Source organism: Centroberyx affinis, unplaced genomic scaffold (assembly GCF_046629955.1).
Source record: "Centroberyx affinis isolate AG114_WGS23_722 - 3 ecotype Tasmania unplaced genomic scaffold, CSIRO-AGI_Caff_v1 ptg005740l_1, whole genome shotgun sequence".
NCBI lineage: Eukaryota > Metazoa > Chordata > Actinopteri > Beryciformes > Berycidae > Centroberyx > Centroberyx affinis.
In genome coordinates, this window is record NW_027282903.1 from 1 (window position 1) to 12,671 (window position 12,671).

General features: G+C 43.7%; 1 protein-coding gene across 1 annotated transcript in view; it reads right to left on the reverse strand.

The window, feature by feature from the left end:
* Positions 1–105: 105 nt before the first annotated feature.
* LOC139667758 (MAGUK p55 subfamily member 4-like) overlaps positions 106–12,671 on the reverse strand; it is a gene marked incomplete at its 3' end in the record, with an annotated part of 29,590 nt that continues 17,024 nt past the window's right edge. Inside the window, exons 7-17 of the mRNA XM_071547244.1 lie at positions 12,264–12,347; positions 11,787–11,918; positions 6,143–6,224; positions 5,820–5,905; positions 5,345–5,416; positions 3,473–3,669; positions 1,461–1,519; positions 1,176–1,193; positions 952–993; positions 819–839; positions 106–163 (exon numbers count right to left, since the gene is read on the reverse strand). Coding sequence (XP_071403345.1) covers positions 106–163; positions 819–839; positions 952–993; positions 1,176–1,193; positions 1,461–1,519; positions 3,473–3,669; positions 5,345–5,416; positions 5,820–5,905; positions 6,143–6,224; positions 11,787–11,918; positions 12,264–12,347 — 851 coding nt within the window. The remainder of the gene's footprint in view (positions 164–818; positions 840–951; positions 994–1,175; positions 1,194–1,460; positions 1,520–3,472; positions 3,670–5,344; positions 5,417–5,819; positions 5,906–6,142; positions 6,225–11,786; positions 11,919–12,263; positions 12,348–12,671) is intronic.

A 12,671-nucleotide genomic window follows, 5' to 3' on the forward strand; every position in this document is an offset into this window, starting at 1 on the left:
CTCTCAATTAAGACTCTGTGTATAACTGGTATGTTAACTAACTAATTAACTAAATATCTAAATATCTAATTAAGTAACTAAGTAACTAAGTAACTAACTAACTACCTTCTGTCTTTGATCTTACCCAGGTAGATTCCATCAGTAACATCAGACTCATCCTCGTCTGTAGGAAGAAAACAGGAAACCTGTCAGTCTCTTCAGGACTGATGTGAGTTACAGTATCAACAAAATACACTTTATTTAGGTTAATCTGTCTTTTCAACATGCACATCAGTGAATAGTTAATACTTTTTTTTTGTTCAAAAGTTTTGTTCAAAAATAAGATAAGGTAGCCATAATTTGAAAAAAGATACACCTTCTCTAAGCGACTGACAGCATGAAATTAAAACACATTATCGTACTTTTTAAAAGTTAGCAGATAACTCCAGTCCTCGGTTGACAAAAATGACAAGACTTTTATAGACTGGTTCATCTCTAGTTTTTACATTTGGAATAATGAACCTCGGGTAACGATTTTCTTCCAAGGTGGTTATGCAACATTTTACAAATTATCTCTTTTCATATTCTCTCAGATCTATTAATGTACCAGAAAGTAACAGAGATTTGTGCAGGAGAAGATCAGTTCTGTCAACGTTGTTGCAATTCCTGCTGGTCGCCAATAGAGGGCGACTGAGCTCATAGATTACTTAATGCCTCTTTAAGATAGAAACACAAATGCAGAGAGACAAGGACAAACACCCAGAAACAGCACAAAGGTTGCATGTTGATTATCTACTGAACTGTCAGACATCAACATGAGTCTGTACAGACTTACCTACCAAAATTAATATCTTCCTCATCTGGGGAAAAGGAGAGAGACGACGGTTACTTCCACTACACTGAGTTAAGATGGATTATGGGTGAAATGCACCTTTAACATCAGCCCATAAAAACTATGTCTGATATGTTTACCTGCTTTAGTACATTTGTCATCAGCAGGCGTCGGATCGTCCTCTGAAACACAAGAAGCAGACACACACAGAACCGTTTTTTAAGGTTTCTCCTGTTTCCACACAGTCGGGCGGGTGGAGTTAGCTTCAGTGAAACATCAACCTGACATTTACAACATTTAAAAAGCTTCAGGGCAAAATTACATGTTGTGGACATGAGTAGAAGTAGATGTCTGTCACACCCACCGTTATCAGCCGGGGTCACTGAGGCCAGCAGAGGGAGAGAGAGGGAAGGGACACGGCTGTTAAAGGACGACTGTTGTTGTTTACAAGTGACAAGTGTCAGAATGTTAAATATGGAGATAAGTAGATGAGTGGGAATTACACGTAACACCTGAAAGACCTGCATCGAACTGAACTGAACTGAACTGAACTGAACTGAACTGAACTGAACTGAACTGAGCTGAACTGAGCTATGCTGCATTTCCCAATAACAATGATATAAAGTTAGTGATAATAGTAATTCCTCACAGGGTTTGATGCAGGTATGAACCTGTAAGGGCTGACACCACCACTGCTCCCTCTGTTTACTGGAGAGAGAGAGAGAGAGAGAGAGAGAGAGAGAGGGTGAGGGAGAGGAAGAGGGAGAGAGAGAGAGAGAGAGGGAGAGAGAGAAAGAGAGAGAGGGAGAGAGGAGGAGGTCAGGAGAACTGACCTAAATATTTTAAATTTTTTCCTTTGTGTGTGATTGAATAATTGCAACTTTCTATTGTTCAATTATCTTTGTTGTTATTGCTACTTTTTCTTGATTATCACTGTTTTGCTTTGGCAACAGATACTGATGTATTTAATGCCAATAAAGCTCATTTGAATTGAATTGAATTGAATTGAGAGAGAGAGAGAGAGAGAGAGAGAGAGAGAGGGAGAGAGAGAGAGAGAGACAGGGAGAGGGAGAGGGAGAGAGAGAGAGAGAGAGAGAGAGAGGGAGAGAGAGGAGGACAATTATATAAATGATTTGAATGAAATGAGGAATAAGAACTCCAACTAAAAACAAATTGGAAAATCTTCCATAAACCAGATGGATCCACATGTTGACATTATCAGTAAAGTCAGAGGCAGTGAGGAAGTGTCCCAGTGTGTCACCACACCACAGGTTAAGACAGACTGGTATTGGAGGTTAACTGGACTTAGAAAAAATATACTTTCAGCTACTTCAGATGAAACTTTGTTGATCCCTGTGGGGAAAATGAGTTGAGCAACAAAGACAAATTTGTAGATATATACATAGAAATAGAGAAAATAGCCAATATTAAACATAACACAACTGACAATTACAACATTTGAATGTATTAAGTAGAAATACGTGAATGAAAATTAGGAAATACTTTACTTGAAGTGGTGCTCATAAGTAGGGCTGACAAATAATCATATTGTGATTATTTTGTTGAATATTACAATTGTGATATAAATTGCAATACAGAACACAGACAGTATTTTTACAACGTCCAATTGAATGTACAGGCCAGAAATTGGGCTCAGCAGCAGAATATCATGTTAGGAGTCCGCCATTCTGATAAAGTAATTGCAGCCTCTTGCAATTTGGAAACTGAAGTAGCTCATATTGCAATTTTTTTAATTTTTGATTAATTAATTAATGACATGCTTGTGCCATATGAACCTTCTAGGACATCTGGGGCCGGCCTACTGGCGAGTTAGAACAAAACACGGTGAAGCAGCGTTTTGTTATCATGCAACACAGACCTGGAATAACCTCCCAGATGATATTAGACAAGCCCCGACTCTGACCACTTTTAAGTCAAAGCTTAAAACTTTCCTATTTTACACTGCCTACTCTACCCTGTAATAGCTAAAAACGTATCTTTTCAGCTTAGCTTTTAAATAACCTTCATTTTAACTCTTTCTGTTCAGGATCCCAACAGAGCTGACACGGGCAAGTACGAATTTTCATTCGTCTTGTCCAGGTAAAGCTTACTTGCGCATGAGTGAACACTATATGTGGGGGGGGCAGAGCTTTACCCTGTATGATCCTCATCCATCTGTGGATGGTGAGGTTTTTGACCAAGAGGAGAATCTGTGATTCTCGTCTGCCTTAGGCAGTGAGATCTGACTAAATATCAGATCAAGAGTAGAATCAGGAAGGACAGGGGAAAAGAAAATTACAGAAAAACATCTGGGTTCACTCACAATGTGCATCTAAAAGTGGGAGAATTTGTTGTGTTCTTTTATCTTTCTATTTCACTTGATTTGAACTGCACTAGTTTACTTTTTAAGTCTTTTATCTTTTGTATCTCTTGTCTGTACTTTTGCACTTTTTAATTGTAAATCTTTTACGTTTACTGCATTTTTATCACCCTGTAAAGCACTTTGAATTGCCCCAGTGTATGAAATGTGCTGTACAAATAAAGCTGCCTTGTCTCGCCTCGCCCAATCGTGCAGCCCGACTCATAAGGCATTACAGGCATCATGTGAGCGTATGATAATCAGAGCATGGTATAATAAAGGAGGTATAAGCATCAGGTCACCTGCGCAGCATGCTGGCGGAGGGGATCAGACCTGCGCAGGCGGTGGCGCGCGGCAGCTTCCTGGCCTGCCACCAGTGTCCGTCCGCCTGGTCCACCACCTCCAGCAGGTCGCCTCTGAGGAACGACACGCCCGCGTCCGGACAGGGGATGGAGGCGTCCTGCAGGGGGCAGTAGTCCACCATCGCCCTCATATACACCTGGAGGAGGGAGGAGGAGGAGGGGGGGGGGGAGACAGAGAGAGAGAGAGGGAGAGAGAGAGAGGAGAGAGAGAGAGACAGAGACAGAGGGAGAGAGAGAGAGAGAGAGAGAGACAGAGACAGAGACAGAGAGGGAGAGAGAGGAGAGAGAGAGACAGAGACAGAGAGGGAGAGAGAGAGAGAGAGAGGGGGAGAGAGAGAGACAGAGAGGGAGAGAGAGGAGAGAGAGAGAGACAGAGACAGAGAGGGAGAGAGAGGAGAGAGAGAGAGGGGGAGAGAGAGAGACAGACAGAGAGAGAGACAGAGGGGGGCAGAGAGAGAGAGAGAGACAGAGACAGAGAGGGAGAGAGAGGAGAGACAGAGACAGAGAGGGAGAGAGAGAGAGGGAGAGAGAGAGCGAGCGAGGGAGGGGGGGCAGAGGGAGAGAGAGTGTGGAGGAGAGGGGGCAGAGAGAGAGATAGACAGAGAGAGAGAGAGAGACAGAGAGGGGGAGGGCAGAGTGAGAGAGAGAGAGACACAGAGAGACAGAGCGAGGGAGAGGGGGGGCAGAGAGAGAGATAGAGTGGGGGAGGGGGGGCAGAGAGAGAGATAGAGTGGGGGAGGGGGGGCAGAGAGAGAGAGAGAAAGAGAGAGGGGGGGGCAGAGAGAGAGAGTGTGGGAGGGGGGGCAGAGAGAGAGAGAAATTCACAAAAAAAATCACAAAATGAATACACATATATTTCCTTATTATAGCTGTAATAGTTGCATTGTTTGATTTCTGCTCTTTGTTGTGTTACATTTGCTCTGTTTTCCATTAATGTACAAGTCCTTGTCATGCTTTGGCAACACAAATATTAATTTTGTCATGCCAATAAAGCTGAATTTAATTGAAAATTTGAATTGAGAGAGAGAGAGAGAGAGAGAGAGAGAGAGAGATAGAGAGAGAGGTTGACTCAAAATAGAAATAATTTATTGTAGCAAATTGATTAAAAAATAAGTTTACATTAGTTGAACCAAACTGTTTCAACAGAGCCTCCACTCCAGAATCAGTTTCATTTTTTTGTCCCCCATGATGCTCCATAGTCTCTCCCCGTCATGCATGATATGTCTATAAAATTACACTGATTGGCCTGCAGGGGGCGCTAACATGTTTGTTTGTTTGCCTGTGCATCACGCACAATCTCTCAGGCTCTGCTGATCGGATTTTCACAAAACTTGAGAGAAAAGTGCGTCTCATTGCTCCTTTTTTTTTGTGAGAGAGAGAGAGAGTTCAAAGTAGAGATAGACAGGAAAGACTGGGAGAGAGAGGGAGAGGGCATACAACAAACATCCTGGGCTGGATTTGAACCCAGGACGTTGCGTTTCCATGGTAACACACCCTAGTCCACTGAGCCGGCAGGACGCCACTCATCGCTCCACTCTGGCTGCACTGATTGGCCTACAGGGGGCGCTACAACATTTACTTGTTTGTCCATGTGTCGCATGAAACTTGGGGATATGATGCATGTTTCAGCATTTTCAAACACTAGTTGTCCCAAAGGGACGCAGCTATTACATTATTTTATTATTTTGGTTCTGTTTCCAGCTCCACCTGCAACATTCACCTAGTGATGGAGGAAGGAGTGAATGAAGAAGGGAGGGAGGGAGGAAGACAGCAGCAGAAAGAAAGGCTGGTTTTTGGTTGAGGGTTTCTCACCGGCGTCTGGCTGCTGCTGGTCTGGGCTGAGTTTGGGATGATTTTGAACAGGATCGTACCTTGGGAATGGATCTGACAGGAAGACAAACAAATAAATAAATAAAAAAAATCATAGAAAATAACCTGTTAAAATAACAAGGTTGATGAGATTGATGAGGTCGATTGAAAGATACATGAACATCACAAGGACCTGACGTCTGAATCTGTGTGTCTTCACTTCTGTCAATATCCAATTTTAAATCAAAAAACATATTGGAATCCAATGATTTGTCATTTTTCATGTTTCAGATTTTTTGCTAAACGTGAAAAAAAATCTTGTGTTGTTTTCTGTAAAATGTGCTGGAAAATTATGAATGCCGACCTCTTCCTCATTTTTACTGTTTGTCCCTAAACATCAAAAGAGTAAATCGTTTTACAGAAAACAACCCGATTGTATTATTATTATTATTTTTATTATTTTGTACCAGTGACCTACCAGGATCTGGATGAGCTGCTCTGGCTCCAGACCTTCTACTGGGCTTCCATTCACCTCCACTATCAGATCACCTGGATGGAGGAGACCTGGGACACACACACACACACACACACACACACACACACACACACACACACACACACACACACACACACACACACACACACACACACATCAGTCACATCACATACTTTGGCAGTTCTTGGGTGTCTGGTTTTGTCGCTTTGAGAAATGGTTGTGAAATGGTTGCTTGCAATCCCAAATCTCTCTCCCTCACACACACACACACACACACACACACACACAGTATCACAGAGCCTCACCACTGCGGTCAGCCAGTCCTCCGTGAATCACCCTGGCGATGTAGATCTCTCCTGTCTCCTCATCCTTCTTTATAGTCGCCCCCTGACAGACAGACAGAGAGACAGACAGGCAGAGAGACAGACAGACAGACAGACAGACAGACAGAGAGACAGACAGGCAGAGAGAGAGAGAGAAAAAATCAGACAAATCAAACAAACTTCAGTAGTAGTAACTATCGACTGAATAGCCCTGTATAAACATGTGGGGAAACAAGGATGATGGAGGAGTGGAGTGAAGGTGAATGATGACAAACTCTTGAAGCGGCTGAAGTTCCTGCCAAGCATCAAGTGTCTGGAAACTTTGTCTTTGGTGATAAATCAGTAGTTCACCTGTCACACTGCCAGGAACCTCTCCACATGATGACATTTAAATCCCTTTTGGTCTTTATCTGTCCTCAAACTTTGTCCCTGCTGTCCACCATACACTCTCTCTGACCATGAGCCAATCAAGTCAAAGAAAAACAATGACTCTGTATCACACAGGCTCCTGATTGGCTGCATGTTATGCTGCTCCACACAGAGAGGAAGCATCTAAACTTCCTAACTATGCACCACTCTGCACCAAAGTGCGTGAAAATTTGCTTCAGCTGTGCAAAGCAGGATTTATTCACATAATGATTTGATATTTGTTTTAAGTTACCTGAGCATTGCTTGCTAACTAGCATGCTAGTAGCTAATAGCTAAGCAAACAGCATCACAGCTGAGTGGTAGCTAGCTAGCGTTTAGCGGCCTCTTCATGTTTTGCCTGCCCTATCACACATGACATCAATGGTAATTTGTTGGGTGAGATCAGATGTGACTAAGCCGTTACATTAGTTGAAACGTTATTCCCATGTGGCGAGACATAGTGTGAGGCCATTGGAAAGAAAACATGAACACAAAACAAAAAAAGTGAGAGCAGGTTTTAAATTAAAACTCACACAGTAGCTACCTGATTCTATTCTCAAAATAGCATTAAAATGGGCAGGGTACCATATTTATATGAAAAAAATTATATTAATTAGTCTGGTGAAAAGTATTCTCGGCAGGTACGTTCTTTTAGTTTATCGGCCCATGGTAGGTGAGCCGAAAACTTAAGTTTAGACACTGGCTTGAGGGAACGCAAAGACAAAAAGAGAAAAGTTGAAGATGGCATCCAGTTAGGGATGAAAGATGACATGACAAGAAACAGGCTGAGAGACTGATGGCAGAGAGACAGACGGGAGACAGACAGGCAGACAGACAGACAGGCAGACAACCAGGAAAAAGCCAAGACTTCCATGCCAAAGAATGAAGAAGAGAAGTGACAGGAAAATGTTTAGGATTTTGAGGATAGCTGGATGGAAAAAAATAAATACGTAGATTGAGATGATTTTACGTCCCTGTACCTTTAGATACTTTGCTTTGTCACCTCAGCTGTTGGATCGACTCTCTGCAAAAACTGTCCCACAAAAACGTTTGTCGACCAGGAATCATAAGGCTGATATCAGTCTGCATCTGGTCTATGGTTAGAATAATACCAGCCTTGTTTCTTAAACTAAAAGTTGGTGCATAAACCTTCATCAGCCGGAGGTCCAGGTCGAGAGTAAACTTCTCATCATCATCCCAGACTGAAATAGTTGAAGAACAGTAGTATTTTGGTAATTTTAATTGTTTATTTCCATTCTGGAGCAGACACGGAGAGGAGACTGGTTCGTTTTTAATCTACTTCTTCTTTTTCTTCTTGGCTGACAAGCAGCCTGTGGTGTTACGGTCTTGTTGGTCCTCCAGAGGAACTCTAGAAACTGCTCCGTTGTTGAGCCTCACCTGTCCATTACTGCCACCGCCACCCGAACTCTGGGTGGCGCCAGGGGCCACGACCCTCTTTTTAGAGCCTCCGTTCATTCCTCCCAGACCGCCAGCGGCCGCAAAGTCGACGCCGTAGGAGCTGACAGAAGTGGACGAGGAAGAGGAAGAGGAGGAACAAGAAGAAGAAGAGGAGGAGGAGAGGCGGTGCTGGTGGGGTTTGGGAGGTTTGGGTTTCAGTTTGGGAGAGATGGAGGAGACCCTGGGAGGAGGAGGGGGAGGAGTGCGCTGTTTCGGCCTGCGCGGAGGTGAAGACTCCGGGGGTTTGCTGGCCACGATGAGCCCCTGCAGCTTATCCACCACCTCGGCCAGCAGGTTGAGCGCCTGGGCGTTCTCCTCCACGCTGTCCGACATCATCTCCGTCGCCGCCACCATCTTCTGGCCAAGATGGCGGACGTCCTGGGAGCCGTGCTCGATGCTGCTGGCCACCGTCTGAACGGTGGACCTGAGCTCTTCCATGCTGCGTTGTTTGGTCAGTTCCAAAGATGGTTGATGACGTTTTGCTTGCCGCTGTTGGCCGTTTTGGGTCTGAGGAGCAGTAGAGTAGCAGAGCAGCGTGGGTCTGTTCTGAGGTCCGTCTTGGCGTCCAGTTTGAGGTCCGCGTTGTCTGCCGGGGATGGGGAGAGTACTAACACCCTGTTGTCGGGTGGAGCGCCGGGTGGCAGGGCTAGAGGGCGCTGTGTGGGCTCTAGGGGGGTTTAGTCCAGGGCAAGAGGGGGTCCTGCCCGGTGTGGGGATGTTCCTTGAGCGCCCCCCTCTGGTCCCCTTGTGGTACAGGACGGGGGAGCTGGGAACGCTGAGGCTGTACACCGGCACTGGAGGAGGAGGGTAGGCGTAGTCATCATTGTTCTCTCCAGCAGAGGCAACTTCTCCTCTGTTGTGTTTGGGCTTCTCTGAAAAGGAACCTCCATGTAGGAAGGGAAGGAGGGAAAAAAAAGAAAGAAAGAAAGAAAGAAAGAAAGAAAGAAGCGGAAATAACAGGAAATGTAGAGATAAAGAAATACACATGACTGGAAAGAACAACCACCATGTGGCAAAAAAGATTGTTCAAGAACTAAATGACTGAATAAAATAAAATGTTCAAGCAATACATCATACATTTTGATTGATTGGATGATTTATTGACTGAAAGATGGACGGGCGGATTGGTAGATAAAATTTGTGCATCTGTGATAGATGGAAACACATTTCTTCTTCTAATGTCTTTGTTGGATGGATGGATGAATAGATGGAGGGTAGGACAGAGAGATAAATCCAGAGGTGGATGGAGGGATGGATGGATAGATAGATAAATGGTTTGCATGATTGATTAGTAAAGAGATTGTTGGATTGATTGGTTCATTCCACCTCTTCCTTCCTGCTTCTTTGCTGGTTGGATGGCTGGATGATAAATTGATGAGAGAATGAATGAATGAATAGATAGATGGTTGATTATTCCATGGATTGGTGGATCGATGAATGAACAAATGAAGAAATGCACAAAAGCAAACAGATCAATGGACGGACACATTCACAGAGGCCCAGATGGATGGATCAATAGACGGACCAATGTACTGATGGACTGATCAATAGACCGATTCAAGCCTCCTCCTTCCTTCCTCCTCTTACCAGCACGGGAGGCGGGACTATAGACGGAGGGAGCCGATTGGTTGAGCCCTTTCTTCCAGAGTTCTGTGGTTTGCCGGCACAGACAGCGGCTTCCTGTTGACTCGTAGCGGGGGAGGAAGGGGCGGGGCTGGACGCCACGGGGGCGGGGCAAAAGCCTGGCCCCGCCTTCATCCGTTCTAAGCTCCTCCCCCGACCACGCCCTCCTTGCGGGGACGAGCCTCTCCAGGGTGAGGCGACGAAGGCTGTTCCAACGACTACGAATCAGCCCTCCTCCTCCTCCTCCTCCTCCTCCTCCTCCCAAACTTCCTCTTCGCTCTAGTCCGTTCTTGGTGAACGAAAGATAAGAAGCTGTTACGTTTCGGTAGGAAGAGGATGGGGCAATAAGTACGATTTATATCATAAAATAACCATAATATTATCTGCAGGGGGTTGATAGAGTTGCTGATCAATAGTAATGACTCGCCGATTACTTGGCCAGTTGCTGAAATTTCTGGATTTCAAACCTGATCAGATAATATGATTTGGTCAATCTGATTAATTAGTCGTAGTTCACCAAACTGGCTTAGAGGGAACACTGGTCCTGATGCTCCACTGATGTGAATTTATATTAGATATGGCTTCCAAATACATTTCTGGTAGTTTTTGCGTGATCTTTGCTCTCCGATTAAAATGATATATATAGCTGAATCATAAAAGCTATATAATCACTGTATCCGAACAGTCCATGTAAACTAACAGACAAAGAACCCAGAAGTAAGTTCTCCCGTCGTGTGACGTTGTCGAAATCCATTTGCATAAAATGAGGATTATGGGAGATTAAAAGTGCAGCAAATCTGTGGAGCTCAGGTACCTTCCACATGATGTAATAATTTATGTTATTCACTTTATTTTGATGAGGTCTTTAGCCTCTGTATTTTTCTATTTTGTCCCTGTGTAACTCCCACGTTTTCACAATAATCCAACTTGTACTTCGGTAGATAAATCATATACAGCTCAATAAAGAGCAGAGTTGATCTGTACGAACTGATGAAGATTCATACTGTCCAGCTATAGTTCTGAATTGAGCTCTAGAAGACTGAGGTGCCACGGCAAAAATAACCAACTGAAATATGAAATATCAAGGTAATCCTTTAAGAGCCTCCGCTCACTATGAAACAAGCTTTTCTGCCATGAGCAAAGGTTAACTCAGGACGAGGACGCAAACTCTGTGCAGAGACAAAGTGGATTTAGAGAAGTGATCCCTAACTTTAGAAAACAGTTCTTTTCCAACAGGACCAGAGGTTGAATGAGGATCCAGTCTGTCAGACAGCTGGTCCTGTATGTCTGACTGCTACTGTATGGTTCTGTCTAGCAGTTGTCTGGGAAGGCATTAGAGACAAATCTACAGACAAAGCTCTATTCTATTCTATTCTAGTCTATTGTACTCTTGTGCTTTGTGGAGTAGGTCCAACTTTAACTATTACGACATCTTAAAGGTCCAACTGTTACGAAATCATAAAGGTCCAACTGTTACAAAATCATAAAGGTCCAACTGTTACGAAATCGTAAAGGTCCAACTGTTACGACATCTTAACGGTTTCTACCACACTACCAACACTTCAATTCTATATTAGATTACATTAGATGAAATTAAATTTCTGTTATGTCAAGGTACCTGCAAGTTTCAGAAAGCCAAATTTAAGATTTTTAAGACCTTTTTAATGACACCTGGAATTATGACCAATTTAAAACCAAAACTAAGAAGCAAAGCTGTCAAAACCAGCCTGTTTCTGACTGGACATCGCTAATTAAAGTATGAATGGGCAGAATAAGAAAAATGACAACAGGAAATGGGAAAAGGGACATGAAGTCCAACTGTGTTTTGTAAACCAGTCAGGATACAGATTGTACTACTAACCCTGTCCTGGATTCTAATAATCAAATAAGTGACATTTTAATACGTTTTAAGGCCCTAAATTTGGATAATTTCCACTTTTGAAGGACCCTGGATGAAGAATGTTTTCCAGTGGGAATGTTTTTTTTTTGGTTTTCAGATAGAGGATTAAGAGACGAACAGCAGCCCAAACATGTATTTTCCGCTCTAATCTGTTTTCTGGTGTGTCTTCTTGTGTCCGTCCGGCTCTAGACTGCAGTCTGGACAGAGACCAGGAGGACAGACAGGTGCCTGTCTCACCAGCGGCTGCTTGTTCTTCACCAGGCAGACGATCCTCATGGCCTCCTCGTTCTCAGGCAGCTCGTCCGGCAGAGGGGGTAAGACGGGTCCGTAGTCCGACTGGGCGATGCTGTCATGGGACGACAGGAGGGCCTGAGGGAGAGAGACGGGTGGAGAGACAGATGGGATAGACAAAGAGACAGGTAAAGGTGTTATAACACTGATTCTTCTTCTTCTTATTGTTATTATAGCCTATTTTCTCTTGAATGTTTTCTACTTTTATGTCATTACGTATTTTACTATTCTTGTTTTTATGCCTTCTGGTAAAGCACTCAGTTTTGACAAAAATGTTATATAAATATGATGTATACTACTACTGATACTACTAATACTACTACTAATGATAAACAGGTCAAACTGCATTATATCCAACATTGATGACACTGACCGACATCTGATTTTTAATAAAAGCCGTAGTGGCTGGTCTGTGGTCAGCACCTGGATGTGAGGAGACCTGAGGATGTTGTAGAGTTCTCTGGCTTCAGCTGAGGGACGCTGGACCGTCCTCATTATGGCCATGATCTGTCAGACAGAAACACAGCAGATCCATTCAGTAACGTTCTCAGTAAAAGTGAATAGTGTGATAAGGTGGATTTGTTTCCAAATGTAGGTTACTGTGACACAGTAAACTGTCTTGTCTTTAGCCCTAGTCTCTACTCCAAAACATGAAGAGTTGTAGCTTGAGAAGAGTCAGCTCAGTTAACCTGAACAAACTGTTAGCTAGCTAACTAGCCAGCAAACACACTGATGTTAATGTCAACATGCTAACGCTAGCCGCTACTAGATACGTTAGCTAGTGTGCTAATCAGATGTGTTAACGACAAGACAGTGATGGTTAGCTGACCA